This window comes from Halichoerus grypus, chromosome 3 (assembly GCF_964656455.1).
Source record: "Halichoerus grypus chromosome 3, mHalGry1.hap1.1, whole genome shotgun sequence".
NCBI lineage: Eukaryota > Metazoa > Chordata > Mammalia > Carnivora > Phocidae > Halichoerus > Halichoerus grypus.
Genome location: NC_135714.1, coordinates 60382665 through 60402239, shown reverse-complemented (window position 1 = coordinate 60402239; position 19575 = coordinate 60382665). Strand labels below are relative to the sequence as shown.

Here is a 19575-nt window from a genome sequence, read left to right as displayed (position 1 = left end):
AAGGGGAAGAAATATAAGGCAGATTTAAAGAGTTTATATTTTGAGAGATGAATCTGTCTCATTTTAGAATTAGACTTTGCATATAGATAAACCTGATAAATATTTGTGATGTCTATACTTACCTTCAAAACTTTCTTTTACAAAACAGATCATATCTGAAGATATTAGTGAATTACAGAAGAATCAAACTACAACTATGGCCAAAATTGCACAATATAAGAGGAAACTCATGGACCTTTCCCATAGAACCTTACAGGTAGTAATTTGGAAAAATTTTTTGAATAGTTTTAAGACGGTATGTGAGACAGTGCTTAATAGAGATTTTTTTGGAATAGAGAAAAACATACTGAAAGGAAGTAATAGTAACTTGAAACTGAAAGTACCAAACTTTCTCAGTAAAACTTGGAAGATGGAGGAGAGGTCTCACAGGAGTGGGTGAAGAAAGTAAATATATTCTAAAATTCACATCTTATTGAGAGGGTAGAAGCAGTGAAGAAATAAATCATCTTGGTGCAAAGAAAGCCTGTATCAGATCACTAACATCCAGTTTTCATAAAAGTAGTAGGAAAAAAATACTTGATTTTTCAGTGCTAGAAAAGGGAGTATAACCATTAATGAAAACAATAGGATGAAAAACAATAGAACTTCAAAATTAACAGAGGGAATAAAAGCATGAACAGCAACAAAAATTGAAATTATAAACAATCATGAAGACAGAACCATTACCTGTCAGAATCCGTGGAATACAGCAAGAGCTGTAGGCAGAGTAAAATTTATAGCCTTTAAGCCTTCTTTTTAAAATACAAAGGCAAAAAATAAGGAACCTAGTACTCATGAAGTTAGAAAGACTATCAAAAGAAGCCAGTAAGAGAGAAATAAAGATATGAAATGAGTGAAACAAGAAAATTAATCATAGTACAGAAAATAAATTGAAAGCTATTTCTTTGAAAAGATCTTTTAAAATAGCTAAATATCTTATGAGTCTGAAGGAGGAAAAGAAAATTAGTAGTGAGAAAGGAAACATTACTATAGATAACAGAACAGAATGAGAAAATACTTCATGAAATTCAGGGCAACAAATTTGGGAGCTAGAGAAAATAGCTTAATTTTGCTGATTTTATTTTTGCTAAAAAATCATCTACAAGAGACGCAAAAATCTTAAATAGACAAATACTATAGAAACATTGAGAAACTTAATAAATATCAACCATGGAAAAATACCAAGGCCAGATAGTTTAATTGCTGAACTTCGTCTAACCACTAAAGAGCTATTTCCAAAGTTGTTGTCATTCTAAATAAAAGGAAAAATATATAGACCATCTCCCCGTTTTTTAAAATCACTTTGAGATAAAATTCACCAGCCATACAATACACCCATTTAAAGTATACAATTCAGTGGTTTTTAGTATATTTAGTCTGTGCAACATGGCCACAATCAATTTTGAACCTTTTCATCACCCTAAAAAGAAACTCCATCCCTATTAGCAGTCACTCCCCATTTCATCCCAAACCCCCCAGCCCTAGGCAACCACTTTCTGTCTCTATGGATTTGCCTCTTCTGGACACTTCATATAAATGGAATCATGACATGTGGTCTTTTGTGACTGGCTTCTTTCATGTAGCATAGTGTTTTCAAGGTTCATCTGTGTTGTAGCATGTAATACTACTTCCTTTTTATTGCTGAATAATATTCTGTCATATGAATATACCACATTTTTAATCTATTCATCAATTGATAAACATTTTGGTTGTTTCCCCTGTTTGGTTATTATGAATGTTGCTTTTAACATTTGTGTACAAATGTGTGGATGTGTGCTTTCATTTTCTTGGGTACATAAACCTAGGATTGGAATGGCTTGATCATATGGTAACTCTATGTTTAACGTTTTGAAGAACTGCTAAAAACTGTTTTCCAGAGCAGCCACACTATTTTACATCTGTTTTTGGTACCCCAAAATAAAAATCTATTAACAGATACTTCTAATAAATAGAGATACAAATTATGCTACGTGAAAGCAGCCAGATTTAAAGGCTACATATGACATAATTCTGTTTTTATGATGTTATGCAAAAAAACAAAACTAGAGACAGATAACAGATCCATAGTTGCAAGGGGCAGGTAGTCAGGGGAGAGGAGTGACTACAAGGAGTAAATGGAAATGTTCTGTATCTTGATTGTGGCGATGGTAACATGACTTTATCAAGATTCATGGTAACTGTACACCTAAAATGGGTGGATTTTGTTATATGTGGATCATACCTCAATAAATATGACCAAAACAACAGAAGTGCAGTAGTTTTAAATGAAATATAAGCAAAAAGATTCGAACTATTTATCAAATCCTATAAGAATATACTGTGACTAAGTAAGGTTTATTTCAGGAATGCAGGGCTGGTTTTATAACAAAATCTATCAGCATATAAGTTATGATTAACACACATTAAAGAAAAAAATATGATAAAGACTTTAGCAAAAATTCAAAGAAGCAAAGCACTAAAATCACATTTCAGAAAGTAATACCCAATATTATTAAGTGTTATCTTGGAGGTTTTCATAAATATAATGAATAGGTAAGTAAGTAACTTAACATAAACATTGGAAGAGATTTTCTTTTTGCTAATGACTTGATAGTGTATCTAGAAAACTCAAGGGGAAGAAAACATAGAATATGGTTAAGATGGCTAGATACAAGATAAATGTACAAAAACCAGCATTTCTTTATACTATTAGTGGAATTAGGAAAATACTCCATTTACTATGATGAAAAATTGTAAAATACTTAGGAATAAATTTATGAGGGAAGTAAAAAAATGTGAGATAAAGTCTTTACAAATAGACATATAAACCATATTCTTAGATGAGATTTACTATTCATTTAATAAGGTTAGAAAATACAACTTTTAAAGACTTGATTAAAATCTTTCAGTTCATAAAGAAGGGTAAGTGTTTGAGAATAGCTTTTGAGGGAACAAAATAGTGAAGGGGATTTGTCAGATTTTAGAATCTATTTTAAAGGTTCTGTAACAAATCAGTGTGGGATTGGCATAGAATTGGACAATAAAGATAATAGAACAGAATAGAGAATCCAGAAGTAGATGCCAGTATATCTTAAAATTTAGTGTGACAAAGTGGTAGTAGCTCAATTCAGTTGGTTTATTTAATAAATAATGCTAGAGTAACTGTCTAGGGGAAAAAATGGACTGCTGTATTTTACCATAGACAAAAATAGGTGGATTAAAGAGATTTAACTCTAACAAATTTATGAAGCTACATGCACAGCCCTAGGGATTGGAGAGATTTTTGGCCAGAAAGCCAGGAACTATAAAACAAAACTGGCTAAATAATTAGAAAATTTTCTGTAGCAAAAGGTACCAGAAGCCATTTGTCAGTAGTCATGTGACAGATACCAGAAAAAGAAAATTGAATTTGCAAATGGCACTGATTATTCATATTATACAAAGAGATCCTTTAATTCTGACCAAAAAACCCAAGTGAAATATGGGTAAAGAATGTGTAAAGGCAGTTCACTGAAGAGCAAATGCAAAGTAGTTCTTCACTATTAAAAGATGCTCCTTTAACTTTCAGGGAAGTGCAGATTAAAGAAAAAAATGTGGGTTCCATTTATACTCATTAGTTTGGGGAAAATTTAAACAACTTATTGCTGATTGGCATGTGGGGAAAAGGATACTCTCATGTGGCTTATGAATCTAAATTGTTTGTGAAACAATTTAGGAGCTTCTGTTAGACTGAAAACATGCTTTTAAATCCAGCAGTTTCATTCTTGGGGGAGGCGGGTTCTGTATCAGCGAATCTATCTATATATCTATAAATGTATATTACAGTATTTATAATATCAAAACTAGAAACAAAATATATACCCCTCAATAAGAGGAATAACTGAATAAATTATTGGTTATTAATGCATGAAAAATTATGCAGGCATTAAAAACAAATTAGAGGCATGTATCAATATACTAACGTAGACTGCCAAATAAAAATGGGCAAACCTAATTCAAATCTTGAACTCTTAAGATTCTCAGCTGGTCTCTTTCAACAACTGACTGTAATAAAATTACATAACTTAAAAAGAGAATCATGATTCTATTGGTATTGTTGATGGGTTTTCTTTATATAGGTCCTAATCAAACAGGAAATTCAGAGGAAGAGTGGGTATGCCATCCAAGCTGATGAAGAGCAACTGCGAGTTCAGCTAGATACAATTCAGTGTGAACTGAATGCACCTACCCAGTTTAAGGTAGGCATTTGTAAGACCATAAAGCTAGAATTTGCTAGTCTTCAAAAAGAGGAATTTTGTATACTGGTTTTTATTAAATATTTTGCTCTCTTTAATCAAAACTTCCCTTCTAAAGTAGACTCTTAATGTTGTTTTTGGCTTGTGTTACTGTTTCACATAATGGACAGAGGGAGAATTAGGTAATTTTATTAGAGTAGTACCCATCCTTTTAAAAAAAAGAAAGATTCTCTCGGGCGCCTGGCCGGCTCAGTAAAGTGTCCGACTCTTCATTTTCAGCTGATGATCTCAGGGTCATGAGATCGAGCCCTGTGGCAGGCTCCCTGCTCAATGGGGAGTCTACTTGAGATTCTCTCCCTCTCCTTTTGCCCCCCCCCAACACACACGTGCACACACACACTGTCTCAAATAAAGAAATCTTAAAAAAAAAAAAAAAACCTGTTGTTAGCAGTTGTAATTTGACTTGGTCTTATTTTTAGGGCCGACTAAATGAACTGATGTCCCAAATCAGGATGCAGAATCATTTCGGAGCAGTCAAATCTGAGGAAAGATATTACATCGATGCAGATCTGTTACGAGAAATCAAGCAGGTAAGTGCACTAGCACCTTTTAAAAAGGTGAATTCACTTCACATCCGTTAGGCTTGCTATTATGCAAAAAAGAAACCTAAGAAGTGTTGACAAGGATGTGAATAAAATAGGATCCTTATGCATTGCTGGTGACAATGTAAAATGGTGTGGCTGTGGAAAACAGTTCTTCAAAAAATTAAACCTCTACCTGTATGATCCAGCAATTCTACTTCTGGATATATACCTAGAAGAATTGAAAGCTGGGACTTAGATATTTGTACATCTGTGTTCTTAGCATTATTCACAGTAGCCAAAATGTGGAAGCAACTCAAGTGTCCAAAGATAGATGAATAAACTACATGCAGTATATATACATTGTGGAATATTATTCAGTCTTAAAAACAAAGGAAATTCTGACACTCACTACAACATGGATGAATCCTGAAAATGTTATGTCAAGTGAAATAAGCCAATTTTTATAAAAGGACACATATTGTATAATTCCACTTCTATAGTATACCTAGCGGAGTACAATTCACAGAATGGTGGTTGCCAGGGGAGGGGGAGCAGGGGATGAATATTAGGTACAGAATTGATTTGGGAAGATGAAAGTTCTAAAGTTAGACTGTAGTGATTTTTGTGTAATGTGAATATACTTAATGCTACTGAACTGTACACTTTTAAGAACGGTTAAAATGAGTATTTCGATGTTTTGTATATTTTATAATGAAAGACGAATTCAGTTAGTAGAGGCACAGAGGTCCCGAGACCCTGCTATTCAACGGGCAGGTGGTAGTGGTGGCGGCAGCAGCACTTGAGAGGTCATTAGAAAGGCATAATCTCAGTCCTTACTCTGTACCTACTTAATCTGCATTTTATTTAAGGTCAGTGATTTGTACGTACATTGAAGTCTGAGAAGTAACTGCTGTACGTCATATTCCCAACCTGTATGCTACATATAAATTGTGAATATGTCCAGTTATGGATCCCCTCAGGGGACCTGGGTAGAGGTTGGCGTGGCCAAAACCACTCCAACCACTTTTAGACTCATGTGGTTTGAAAAATTTGGAAAGTACTGCTCTCGCTTATTTCCTTTAGTATAAATACAGTTAGGTTTAATGAAAAATAACTGTTGACTGTATCTAAAGATACCAAAATGGTAAATTTTATAGAACATCTTTGGTGGGACTGTTGGCATGGCCCTGAGGATTTTAGATGGTTATAATTATCATCCACAAATGCAATTTTATTATGTGCTTTAGAATGGATATTGTCATTTTATACAGTTAAAAGACCAGTTTGGCCCCTAGATTCTTGGGAACTTAGGTATACAGACACTTGATTATATCCCATTGTAAATATCTACAATAAAATGAGCTGAGAAAGATTTCAGCATATTGAGGTAAAGAACTATATTAAAGAGTTTATGCAGTAAAATCTGGAATAACATAAACACCTACCTAAAACAATGAAAAGCAGTGTATTGTTTTGGGATTGAATCACATCTCATCACCTAGTTTAGGACCTTGAGCAAGTTTCTTACCTGCATCTCAATTTTTGTATCTGTAGCACCAAAGGGTGCTTAAAAGAATATTAAATAACTTACTTATTAGTACCCACGAGGCTCTAAAAACTGCCTTAACACCTGGATACTTGAAAATGTCAGCAATTGTAGTTACCACATTATCATTATTACATACTTTATACTTCAAAACATGAAAATTCAGTTTACAGAATGATTATTTTGCTAGTCATCTATATTCAGGTACCTTCTTGCATTCCATTTTAATATAAAATCTGCATCTTCTGTAAAATTTCTGTTGAAGATCATTTGATTTTGTTTTTTACAGTATGTTATTGCAGGTCATAGAAATGTGTTAGCAAAAGATGTAGTATGAATGTTTAAATACGCATGTGCACTATATTTAGAGCAGCTGTTAAGTGCTGTATTGCTGGTGAAATAGTGAAAAGTCCTTATTCCTGTGGGTAACTTGCACTTTAATAGATTAACATATTAATCTATTTTTTAATCCCTTCTAGCATTTGAAACAACAACAGGAAGGCCTTAGCCACTTGATTAGCATCATAAAAGATGACCTAGAAGATATAAAGTTGGTAGAACATGGATTGAATGAAACCATCCACATCAGAGGTGGTGTTTTCAGTTGACAGTTCGCGAACCTATGTTAAGGGTTTGTGAAATGTATCTTCTTGCTACATCAGACCTTCCTTAAGAATGAAACTGACCACATGGAGGGAAAAAAAGGGAAAACAATCCTCTCCTGGCTTTTGAGGAGTTACTGACAAATTACTTTTCATCAAATCTGAAATGACATCCACTTCACAGCTCTTCAAAGATAGCCTTTGAAAGATTTATACCTGAAAGCTGTTCTTTACTGTACAAGAGAAGTACATAATTACCAAAAATATGTACCATTGTACATTTTGACGACAGCATTGTTCTTAAAACTAATCAGTGTTTAATGATTATTCTCCATTGAGCCTGTACTCTGCTTTCCATAGCAAGTAAATATGAAATACCTACTTTGCACATAACAAAATAAACTATAACTACTTGGCTGTTGGAGCTTTGTACTTCAGAATGTAAATGTACATCAGTTTTTATATATTTGTGAATTCATCTGTGGGAGGAGTAAAGGAAATCGAAGAGTATTTAAGGATTAATGTGGTTTTCTTTTCATTCTATAAAGATTTGAAAATATATTTTTATATTATTTTACTTATTTGGAATTCACAGAACACACTTAAGTGATTAGGATATAACAAAATTACATTTTATCATTTTTGCAACTTTTTTGTTTTTTAGGCCTTTTTATTTCTAAAAAAATAAATTGATTATAATTACTTTTATATAATTCTGTCTGATGCTTTATTTGGCTATGGGAGAGTAACCATGTCCTCACAAGTATTAAATCATAATCACAATTCAAGAATTTCAGCCTTAAGTCTGATTTTTCCCTCCTAAGTAAAATGTATCAATGCTGACATATTTTGACTAGCTTATGGCAGATAAAACTTACTTCAAGTACTATCTACAGTAAAGAATTCCCTAATATATCATTAGTATTTGAAAACACTAGAAAATCTGAATTAGACATCATGTGAAAGTGATTTTTGAACAATTAATCAGAAATTTGACTACAGAGTTCAAGCTAGCCTGCATGTTGGCCCCTCTAGTAATGCTTTAACTTTGCATTTCTGTATGATGCTTTGGCTTATAATGAGAGGTGTTTTGAGAAACAGGCCCATGAATTTTGCCACTGTGTTTATGGGGATGGCGATGAGTGTGATACATATCCAGAGGTCATCCTTTCAGATCCCACTGAAGGAATTTCTGTCCAGTTGCAAACTAGGTAAAGTTGTGTAAGAGACTGGGAATTTTAGAAATGATTCTAAGTTAGCTGCTTAAAGTTTGCAGCCACTTTTGCCAAGCTGATGGCATGCAAACTTGTTAATACCCTCTTCCATCATACTTTCCTACTCAATTCGTTGCAATTCCAACAGTGCTGGAAGAGGAATTTCTCTTTCCTTGTGTTTTCTCCTTGGCCCAGAAAACAGGCAATCTCATTCTTCTCTTCCATGTAGCAGAGTATAGGAGGTGTTTCTGTCCTTCTATACACCCTCGTACTAGAAGAGAGTTGTTGACCTAACCGATGAGAAGTTTTACTCATTGAGCCATAAATGCTAGTGCACAGATTGCTAATCATGCATGCCATGTTCACTTCTCTAGCCTTTCATTTTTTTGTGCTCTGATACATTCTCAGGCTGCTAATTTCACAAGATAAATACTCCTAGGCAGGGCCCAGGGCCTGCCTTTTTTTTTTTTTTTTTTTTTTTTAAAGATTTTATTTATTTATTTGACAGAGAGATAGAGAGAGAGAACAAGCAGGCAGAGAGGCAGGCAGAGGGAGAGGGAGAAGCAGGCTCCCCGGCGAGCAGGGAGCCCGATGCGGGGCTCGATCCCAGGACCCTGGGATCATGACCTGAGCCGAAGGCAGCCGCTTAACCAACTGAGCCACCCAGGCGCCCCCAGGGCCTGCCTTTTAAAGACTGACCCAGCCAGCCTCCTAAGTTTTAATCCCACTGACTGCAGGTGTTAAGGCAGGCCCATCACCTTTGTTCATGTGGCCTTTTAGATAACGGGACTTGGTCAAAGCATAGGTGTGGTCGGAGCAAGTACGTGACAGTCAAGTTCTTGTGTAGGTGGGTAGGAAAGGGGAGGACCCACTTTGGCCTGAGGACTAAGTTGTACGGCACAATTTATAGTTCTGTGTTTAATCTTCAACTGGCTAACAGTTCTTGTGGACATGAAGAGAGGTAAACAGAATTGAAGCACACTGAGACTACAGGGAAGATGGCGGCATAGGAGGATCCTGGGCTCTCTTCCCCCGACAGACACACTGAGGATGCAACTAACATGATGCAACAAACTGAAAATGACCTCAACAGTAACAGCACGGCTCTTCCACAGCTAGAGATATAAACACACACACACACACTCAGAAGGGCAGGGGAGGCAAAGATGCGGTTAAGAATCAAATAGCATGGTGGTGACCCACAAGCGGGAGGGATATACAGGCATGGAGGTCTTCCCTGAGGAGGGGATCAGATCCCAAATAGGGCACTGCCAACCCTGGAGGTGTTCCCTGGGAAGATGAGCCATAACAACATCTGGCTTTGAAAATCAGCAGGACTTCTCACCAGGAGACACCGGGAGGGCAACAGAAACTGAGACTCCACCCCCAAAGGGCCAGAGCCCTAAAAAACTGGGTTCGAGAACCAGCACCGAGGCAGCAGTTCAAAGAGTCTGGCTTATGCGTGAAGATTGACTAATTTTAGGGTATGTGCTGGAGGGGTATGGATCTGTCAACACTCTCCATGACAAGACCTGCTAGGGCACACAGTTGTTCTTGCCCCCCGTCCTGGAGCTTCACTGGCCAGCTGCCGGCAGGAGTCAGGTGACACTCCACCTACCCTGCTATCCCTGCTCACCCAGCCCTGGAGTTCCCCTGGACCTGTCTCAGCAGGCTCCCTCCAGAGTAGCTCCTACCACGCTAAACCCAGCAGGCAGCCTCCTCGCCCCAGGCCCTTCCAAACCAAATCCTGCCCCAGGAAGGCGGGGAGAGGGGCCAAGCCCTGCCCTCCGGCACACACGCACCAGTGGCAGCCAGGCCTCCCAGCCACCTGCACCAGGAACTAACCCCACCCCATCAGCACGGCTGGAGCAGCTACAGCCGTGCCTGGCAGCCAGCCACGCGTGGAATGAGCCCTGCCCACCAGGGTAGCTGCAGCCGCGGCAGCCAGGTCTCGCGCTCACCTGTGCTGCGGGCCCGCTCTATCCACCAGCGCATCTTCAGCACTCATGGCCCTCCAGTCACAAAAGGAGGGCGCATGCAGCCCACACGTGACACCCCTGGAGTGCCAGCTTCTAGCGACCAAAGGGACTATGCTACTGGGCCCCACGGGATGACTTCTATATAAGGCCACTACTTTCAAGACTAGGAGATGTAGCTGACCTACCTAATGCACAGAAACAGAGAGCCAGACAAAATGAGGAGACAACAAAAGAAGACAAACCTCAGAAAAAGAACTAAATGAAACAGACAAGCAATCTACTTGATAAAAGAGTTCAAAGTAATGGTCATAAAGATGCTCAGACTTGAGACCAGAGTGGATACACTCAGAACTCTAACAAAGAAGTAGAAAATATAACAAAGAACCAGTGAGAGCTGAAAAATACAATAACTGAAATGAAAACTACACTAGAGGGAACCAAAAGTATGTTAAACGATGCAGAAGAAGAGATCACCAGTCTAGAAGACAGGGAGGGTGGTGGAAACCACTGAAGTTGAGCAAAAAGAAGAAGAATTTAAAAAATGAGGCTAGATTACAGGAACTCTGCAACAACATCAAGTGTACTAACATTTGTATTATAGGGATCCCAAGAGAATAGAGAAAGAGGCAGAAAACTTATTTGAAGAAATAAAAGCAGGTAACTTCCCTAATCTGAGGAAGGAAATGGACATCCAGGCCCAGGAAGCCCCAAACAAATGAACCCAAGAAGGTCTACACCAAGACACATAATAATTAAAATATCAAAAATTAAAGATAAAATCTTAAAAGCAGCAAGAGAAAAGCAACTAGTTACATAAAGGGAAACCCCATAAGGCTATGAGCTGACCGTTCACCCGAAACTACAGGCCAGATGGGAGTGGCATGATAAAGTGCTGAAAGGAAAAAACCTAAAACCAAGAATATTCTACCCAGCAAAGTTATCATTCAGAATTGAAGGAGAGATACAGAGTTTCCCAGCAAAATTTTAAAAAGTTCATCACTACTAAACCAGCCTTACAAGAAATGTTAAAGGGACTTCTTTAAGCAAAAAAAGGTCATAACTAGAAGAAAACTATGGAAGAAAAATTTCACTGGTGAAAGCAAAATATATAGTAAAGGTATGAGATCACTTATAAAGCTAGTATGTAGGTAAAGACACAAAAGTAGTAAAATCAATTACATCTACAATAACTAAAGGATACACAAAAAGATGTAAAACATGACATCATATACATAAAACCTGGAGAGGGCAAGTAACAATGTAGTGGTTTTAGAATGTGTTTGAACTTAAATGACCATCAACTTACTACAGACTAACATATAATCTAGTATTACACACACACACACACACGGGATGTTAGAACCACAAACCAAAAACTTGTGATACACACAAAATAAAGAAGAATCCAGGCATAATACTATAGAATGTTATCAAATCACAAGGGAAGAAAGCAAGATAAGAAAAAAGGATGGGTGGCTCAATCACTTGAGCATCCAACTCTTAATTCTGGCTCAGGTCATGATCTCAGGATTGTGAGATCGAGCCCCACATCAGGCTCCACACCTAGTGGAGTGTGGAAAACAAAACGAAAAAGCCAGGAAACTACATTAAATGACCAGAAAACAATTAATAAAATGGCAATAAGTACATGCTTATTAACAAATACTTTAAATGTAAAGAGACTAAATGTTCTAATCAAAAGACAAAAGGTGACTGAATGTATAAAAAAACAAGACCCATCTATATGTTGCCTACCAGATACTCACTTCAGACCTAAAGACAATACAGACTGAAAGTGAAAGGAAAAAGATATTCCATGCAAAAGGAGGCCAAAAAAAAAAAAAAAAAAAAAGCCAGGGTAGCAATACATATATTAGATGAAGTAGACTTTTAAATGAAGACTGTGGTTGGCTGGGAAGATGGAGGAGGAGGACCCTAAGCTCACCTAAGTCCCATGGATACAACCAGATAACACCCATATCAGTGTAAATAACCTAGAAAACAACCCGAAGACTGGCAGAACAAACTTCACAACTAAAGGCTAGGAAGAGGCCACATCAAAGAAGGTAGGAAGAGCGAAGATGCGGCCAAGGAGCAAATCAGACCATGGCCATCCACAGTGGGGAGGGAGCTGGCGTGCAGAGAACGGCAGAAAATAGACTTTCACACCAGGGAGTCAGTCCAAGAATGGGGAAGACAAATCTCCATAATATTTGCCTTTGAAGGTGAGAGGCGCTAAGTATTTTGAGTTCTTAAAACCAGCAGGACTTAACAGCCTAGAATTTAAGAAATTAGTGGGTTCAGCTCAGCCTAGACAGCATTCAAAGTGGAGTTTCCACCATAAAGAGAAAGCACAACAACCCACCCACGCAAATATAGCTTAGAACTAGCAGTTTGAAAAAAACAAGGGGCAGACGGGAGGGATAATGATTTCCTCAGCTCAGAATGCAGCTCAGAGACAGGCATCACAGGGAGACCCCTCCAGGAACAAAGGAACTGGTAGGCACCATTTCTCTCCTCCAAGCCCCAGCATAAACAATGGCCACCTGTGAAAAGTAGTGTGGTGCTGAAACTCCTTACCTAACTTGCTGGCACTAAGCCCTGTCCCCCCTTGCTTCAGCAGATCCGCCTTCCCAGTCATACTTGCCTGAGTCCTGGCTCCATGGGGCCCTCCCCAAGAAGACCTATGCAAACCCTGGCAACACCACATCTCCTGACCCACCGTTTTATAGGACCTCAGTTCCTCTGGCAGGGGTCAGGTCTCATTTTGCAGGCAAACCACCGCACACCTTGCTGCCCACAATAGGCAAAGAGAGTCTCTGCAGACAACTGGACTGAAGGAAAAAAGAGACAAAGACTCAACAGCAGAGCACACACGACACACACAGGAGACACTCCCTGAAGCACTAGGCACTGGGGACCAGGGGACACTGCACTGCAGGGCACTATAAGACCTCTCCTTCACAAGGCTATTATTGTTAAGAGCAAAAGAAGTAGCTGACTTTCTTAACCTATAGAAACAGATACAGAAAGTCAGACAAAATGAGACAGAAAAACATCTCCCAAATGAAAGAACAGGACCAAACCACAGCAACAGACCAAAGTGAAAAGGATATAAATAATATGCCTGGTAGAGAATTTAAAGTAATGATCATAAGATACTCACTGGACTGGAGAAAAGAGTGGAGGACATCAGTGAGACCCTTTAGACAGAGATAAAAAAGAACCAATCAGAGATGAACACAATCAATGACATTAAAATACACTTGACGGAATAAACAGCAGGCTATATTAAGCAGAAGAACAAATTAACGACCTGGAGGGGCACCTGGGTGGCTCAGTTGTTAAGCGTCTGCCTTCGGCTCAGGTCATGATCCCAGGGTCCTGGGATCGAGCCCCGCATCGGGCTCCCTACTCAGCAGGAAACCTGCTTCTCGCTCTCCCACTCCCCCTGCTTGTGTTCCTGCTCTTGCTATCTCTCTCTGTCAAATAAAATCTTTAAAAAAAAAAAAAAAATTAATGACCTGGAAGGCACAGTAATGGAAAGTAACTAAGCTGAGAAAAAGACAAAATTATGCAAGCTGAGAAGAGTGTTAGGGAACTCAGTGACTCCATCAAGTGTAATAACATCCACATTACAGGGACCTCACAAGAAGAGAGAGATAAGGGGGAAGAAAATTTATTTGGAAGAAATAATAGCTGAAAACTTTCCTAATCTGGGGAAGGAAACAGATATCCAGATCCAGGAGGCACAGACATTCTCCCCCATCCCACATAACCAAAGGAGGTCCAAACCAAGACACAGTAACTAAAATGTCAAAAAGTCGCAATAAAGAAAAAATCTTAAAAGCAGTAAGAGAAAAGAAGACAGTTACATGCAAGGGAAAAGTGCCCCCCAAGGCTATCAGAGGTTTTCAGCAGAAATTTTGCAGCCGAGAAGAGAGTGGCATATATTAAAAGTGCTGCAAGGGAAAAATCTGCAGCCAAGAATACTCTATCCAGCAAGGTTATCATTCAAACCAGAAGGAGAGATAAAGAGTTTCTCAAAAAAAACTAAGGAGTTCACAGTCACTAAACCAGCCCTGTAAGAAAAACTAAAAGGGACTTTTTGAATAGAAAGACCATAAGGGAGAGTATGAAAAATAAAAAACACAAAAGCAGTAAAAATAAATATTTCTGTAAAAATTAGTCAAGGGATTCATAAAGTAAAAGGAGGTAAAATATGACACCATACACTTAAAATGTGGGGAGGAGAGGAGTAAAGAATGGGTTTAAACTTAAGCAACCATCAACTTAATATAGACTGCTCTATGCAAAAGACATTATATGCAAACCTAATAGAAACCACAAATTAAAAACCAGTAATAGAGGGCACCCGGGTGGCTCAGCTGGTTGGGCGGCTGCCTTCGGCTCAGGTCATGATCCTGGAGTCCCGGGATCGAGTCCCGAATTGGGCTCCCTGCTCGGCGGGGAGTCTGCTTCTCCCTCTGACCCTCCCCCGTCTCATGTGCGCGATCTCTCTCTCATTCTTGCTCTCTCAAGTAACTAAATAAAATCTTAAAAAAAAAACAAACCAGTAATAGATATGCAAAGAATAAAGAGAAAGGAATCCAAGTATATCACTAAAGAAAACCAAAAACCATGAGAGCAAGAAAATAGAGAAAATCTATAGAAACAACAACAAAGCAAGTAACAAAATGGCAATAAATACATATCTATCAGTAATTACTTTGAATGTAAATGGACTAAACATTTCAATCAAAAGACATAGGGTGCAGGGCACCTGGGTGGCTCAGTTGGTTGGGTGTCCATTTCAGTTTCGCCTTGGGTCATGATCTCAGGGTTGTGGGAGTAAGCCCCTCATTGGGCTCCATGCTCAGTGGGGAGTTTTCTCTCCCTCTCCCTCTGCCCCTCCCAGTGCATGCATGCACTCTCTAAAATGGGTAAATAAGGGGCACCTGGGTGGCTCAGTCAGTTAAGCCGCTGCCTTTGGCCTAGGTCATGATCCCAGGGTCCTGGGATCAAGTCCCGCATTGGGCTCCTTCCTCAGCAGGGAGCCGGCTTCTCCCTCTCCTCCCCACTTGTGCTCTCTCTCGCTATCTCTGTCTCTCTCTCAATAAATAAAATCTAAATGAATAAATAAAATGGGTAAATAAATCTTCAAAAAAAAACACAGGGTGACAGTGGATAAAAAAATAAGACCCATGTATATGCTGCCTACAAGAGACTCATTTCAGACTGAAAAACATCAGCAGACTGAAAGTGAGGGGATGGTGGGGTATGTGGGTGGCTCAGTCAGTTAAGGTCGGCCTTCGGCTCAGGTCATGATCCCAGGGTCCTGGAACTGAGCCCCGAGTCAGGCTCCCTGCTCAGCGGGGAGTGCTTCTCCCTCTCCCTTCAACCCCTCCCCCCCCCGCTCATGTTTTCTCTCTCTCCTTCTCTCCCAAAAATAAATTAAAATAAAATTTAAAAAAAAAAAGTGAGGGGGCACCTGGGTGGCTCAGTTGGTTAAGTGTCTTCCTTCGGCTCAGGTCATGATCCCAGAGTCCTGGGACTGAGCCCTGCATAGGGCTCCCTGCTCAGCAGGGACTCTGCTTCTCCCTCTGTCCCTAACCCCACTCATGCTCTCTCTCTAATAAATAAATAACATCTTATAAAAAAAAAAAAAGAAAGTGAGGGGATAGAGAAACACCATGCAAATGGATGCCACAAGAAAGCCAGCATAACAATATTTATATTGGACAAAATAGATTTTAAAACAAAGACTGTAACAAGAGACAAAGACACTATATAATAATCAAGGGGACACCCCAGTAAAAGGATATAACAATGTAAATATTTATGCACCCAACATGGGAGGACCCCAATATATAACACAGTTAATAAAAACATAAAAGAATCAATAGTAATACAGTAATAGTAGGGGACACTAACACCCCACTTACATGGATGGACAGATCATCCAAACAGAAAATCAACAAGGAATAACACACTGGACCAGACGGACTTAACAGATATATTCAGAACATTCCATCCTAAAACAGGAGAATTTTGCAAGAGCACATGGAACATTCTCCAGAAAAGATCACATTTTAGGCCACAAGACAAGCTTCAACAACTTCAAAAAAAAAAAAAAAAATTCAAAGCTATGCCATACTTCTTTTCTGATTATAACACTATGAAACTAGAAATCAACCACAAGAAAAAATCTGTGCTCACAAGTACATGGAGGTTAAATAACATGCTATTAAACAATGAATGGGTCAACCAAAAATTCAAAGAAGAAATTAAAAATTACAAGAAAACAAATGAATATGAAAACACAACAGTCCAAAAATCTTTGGGATGCAGAATAAGTGGTTCTAAGAGGGAAGTTTATAGCAATATAAACCTATATCGAGAAACCAGAAAAATCTGAAGTAAACAACCTCACCTTACACCTAAAGGAGCTAGAAAAAGAACAACAAACAAAACCCCAATTCAGCAAAAGGAAGAAAATAATAAAGAGCAGAAATAAATTATATAGAAACTAAAAAAACAAAACAAAAACAAATCAATGAAAACAGGAAGCTTGTTCTTTGAAAGGATCAACAAAATGGAAAAACCTCTAGCAAGACTCTTAAAAAAAAGAGAGAACCCAAAGAAACAAAATCATTAATGAAAAAGGAGAAATAACAACCAAGACTACAGAAATACAAACATTTATAAGAGAATATTATGAAAACCTACATGCTAACAGACTGGATAATTCAGAAGAAACGGATAAATTCCTAGAAACATATGACCTATCAAAACTAAAGCAGGGAAAAAGAAACAACTAAAGCAGGAAGAAATAGAGAATTTGAACAGACCAATTACCAGCAGTGAAACTGAATCAGTAATCAAAAAACTCCCCAAAATAAAATTCCAGGACCATTTGGCTTCACAGGTGAATTCTATCAAACATTTAAAGAAGAGTTAATACCCATTCTTCTCAAACTATTCCAAAAAAATACAAGAAGAAAGAAAATTTCCAAATTCATTCTATGAGGCTAGTATCACCCTGATACCAAAACCAGATAAAGACACTACAAAAAATAAAGAGAACTATAGGACAATATCTTTCATAAATATAGATGCAAAAATCCTCAACAAAATATTAGCAAACTGAATCCAACAATACATTAAAAAGTAATACACCACGATCAAGTCAGATTTATCCCTGAGATGTAAGGGTGGTTCAATATTCACAAAACAATCAACATGATACATCACATCAATAAGAGAAAGGATAAAAAATATATGATCATTTCAACAGCTGCACAAAAAGCATTTGACAAAGTACAACATCCATTCATGATTAAAAACCCTCAACAAAGTAGGTCTAGAGGTAACATGCCTCAACATAATAAAGGCCTGATATGAAAAACCCACAGCCAACATCATACTCAATAGTGAAAAAAGGAGAGCTTTTCCCCTAAGGTTAGGAACAAAACAAGGACAGCCACTCTCCCCAATTTTATTCAACATAGTACTGGAAGTCCTAGCCATAACAATGACACAACAAAAAGAAATAAAAGGCATCCAAATTGGCAAGGAAGAAGCCAAACTCTATTTGCAGGTGACATGATACTATAGATAGAAAACCCTGAAGATCCACCAAAAAACTATTAGAACTGATAAATGAATTAAGTAAAGTTGCAGGATACAAAATCAATGTACAGAAATCTGTTGTTGCCTTCTTATACACTAATAACGAAGCACCAGAAAGTGAAATTAAGAACATCCCGACTGAGCCTGGGTGGCTCAGTTGGTTAAGCATCTGCCTTCCGCTCAGGTCATGATCCCAGGGTCCTGGGATTGAGCCCCGAACTGGGCTCCACACCTGGTGGGGAGTCTGCTTGTCCCTCTCCTTCTGCCCCTCCCCTCCTGCTTGTGCTGTCTCTCTCTCTCAAATAAATAAATCTTAAAAAAAAAAAAGTCCCATTTACATTTGCACCAAAAACAAAATATCTAGGAATAAACTAAAGATGTAAGAGATCTGTACTCTGAAAACTATAAAACACTGATGAAAGAAATTCAAGATGACGCAAAGAAATGGAAAGACATTCCATGCTCATGGGTTGGAAAAACAAATACTGTTAAAATGCCTATAACTACCCAACGCAATCTACAGATTTAATGTAATTCCTATCAAAACACCAACAGCATTTTTCACAGAGCTAGAACAATCCTAAAATTTGCATGGAACTACAAAAGACCCTGAATAGCCAAAGCAATCTTGAAAAAGAAAATCCCGGAGGTATCACATTTCCCGATTTCAAGTTAAATTACAAGTGGTAGTAATCAAAATGGTATGGCATAAAAACAGATACATAGATCAATGGGAAAGAACAGAAAATCCAGAAATCCACAATTATATGGTCAATTAATCTTCAACAAAGGAGGAATGGAAATGGGAAAGAGACAGTCTCTTCAACAAATGGTGCTGGGAAAACTGGAGAGCAACATGCAAAAGAATGAAACTAGACCACTTTCTTTCACCATACACAAAAATAAACTCAAAATGGATTAAAGACCTAAATGTGAGACCTGAAACCATAAAACTCCTTGAAGAGAGTACAGGCAGTAATTTCTCTGATATCGGCCCTAGCAACATTTCTCTAGGTATGTCTCCTGAGGCAAGGGAAATAAAAGCAAACATAAATTATTGGAAATTCATCAAAATAAAAAACTTCTACACATCAAAGGAAACAACCAAAACTAAAAGCCAACTTACTGAATGGGAGAAGATATTTGCAAATGACATATCCGATAAATAGTACCCAAAATATATAAACAACTGATCCAACTCAATACCCAAAAACAAATAATCTGATTAAAAAATGGGCAGAAGATATGAACGCACATTTCTCCAAAGAAGACATCCAGATCACCAACAGACACATGAAAGGATGTTCAACATTACTCAACATCAGGGAAATGAAAACCAAAACCACAATGAGGTATCACCTCACACCTCAGAAGGGCTAAAATAAAAAATACAAGAAACAACAAGTGTTGGTGAAGATGTGGAGAAAAAGGAACCCTCTTGTACTGTTGGTGGAAATGCAAATTGGTGCAGCCATTTTAACAGTATGGAGATTCCTCAAAAAATTAAAAATAGAACTACCCTATGATCCAGGAATTGCACTACTGGGTATTTACCTAAAGAATACAAAAACACTAATTCAAAGGGATATGTGCACCCCTATGTTTATTGCAGCATTATTTACAATGGCCAAATTATGGAAGCAGCCTAAGTGTCCATCGGTACCTGACTGGATAAAGATGAAGTGGTATATATATGTATATACAATGGAATATTATTCAGCCGTAAGAATGAAATCTTGTCATTTGCAACAACATAGATGGATCT

The 19575-nt window shown here is 38.1% G+C and overlaps 1 protein-coding gene and 1 long non-coding RNA gene across 3 annotated transcripts in view; one reads left to right on the top strand and one right to left on the bottom strand.

The window, feature by feature from the left end:
* NUP54 (nucleoporin 54) overlaps positions 1 to 7698 on the top strand; it is a 32056-nt gene extending 24358 nt beyond the window's left edge. For both annotated transcript variants that reach the window (XM_036102047.2, XM_036102048.2), the window contains 4 exons: positions 149 to 256; positions 4137 to 4256; positions 4733 to 4843; positions 6863 to 7698. In XM_036102047.2, coding sequence (XP_035957940.1) covers positions 149 to 256; positions 4137 to 4256; positions 4733 to 4843; positions 6863 to 6991 — 468 coding nt within the window. In that variant the 3' untranslated portion in view covers positions 6992 to 7698. The remainder of the gene's footprint in view (positions 1 to 148; positions 257 to 4136; positions 4257 to 4732; positions 4844 to 6862) is intronic.
* The window catches only part of LOC118542140 (uncharacterized), a 32041-nt gene extending 18538 nt beyond the window's left edge, over positions 1 to 13503 (bottom strand). The window contains exon 1 of the long non-coding RNA XR_013446386.1: positions 13345 to 13503. This is a non-coding gene — a long non-coding RNA (uncharacterized LOC118542140). The remainder of the gene's footprint in view (positions 1 to 13344) is intronic.
* Between the last annotated feature and the right edge of the window lie 6072 nt (positions 13504 to 19575).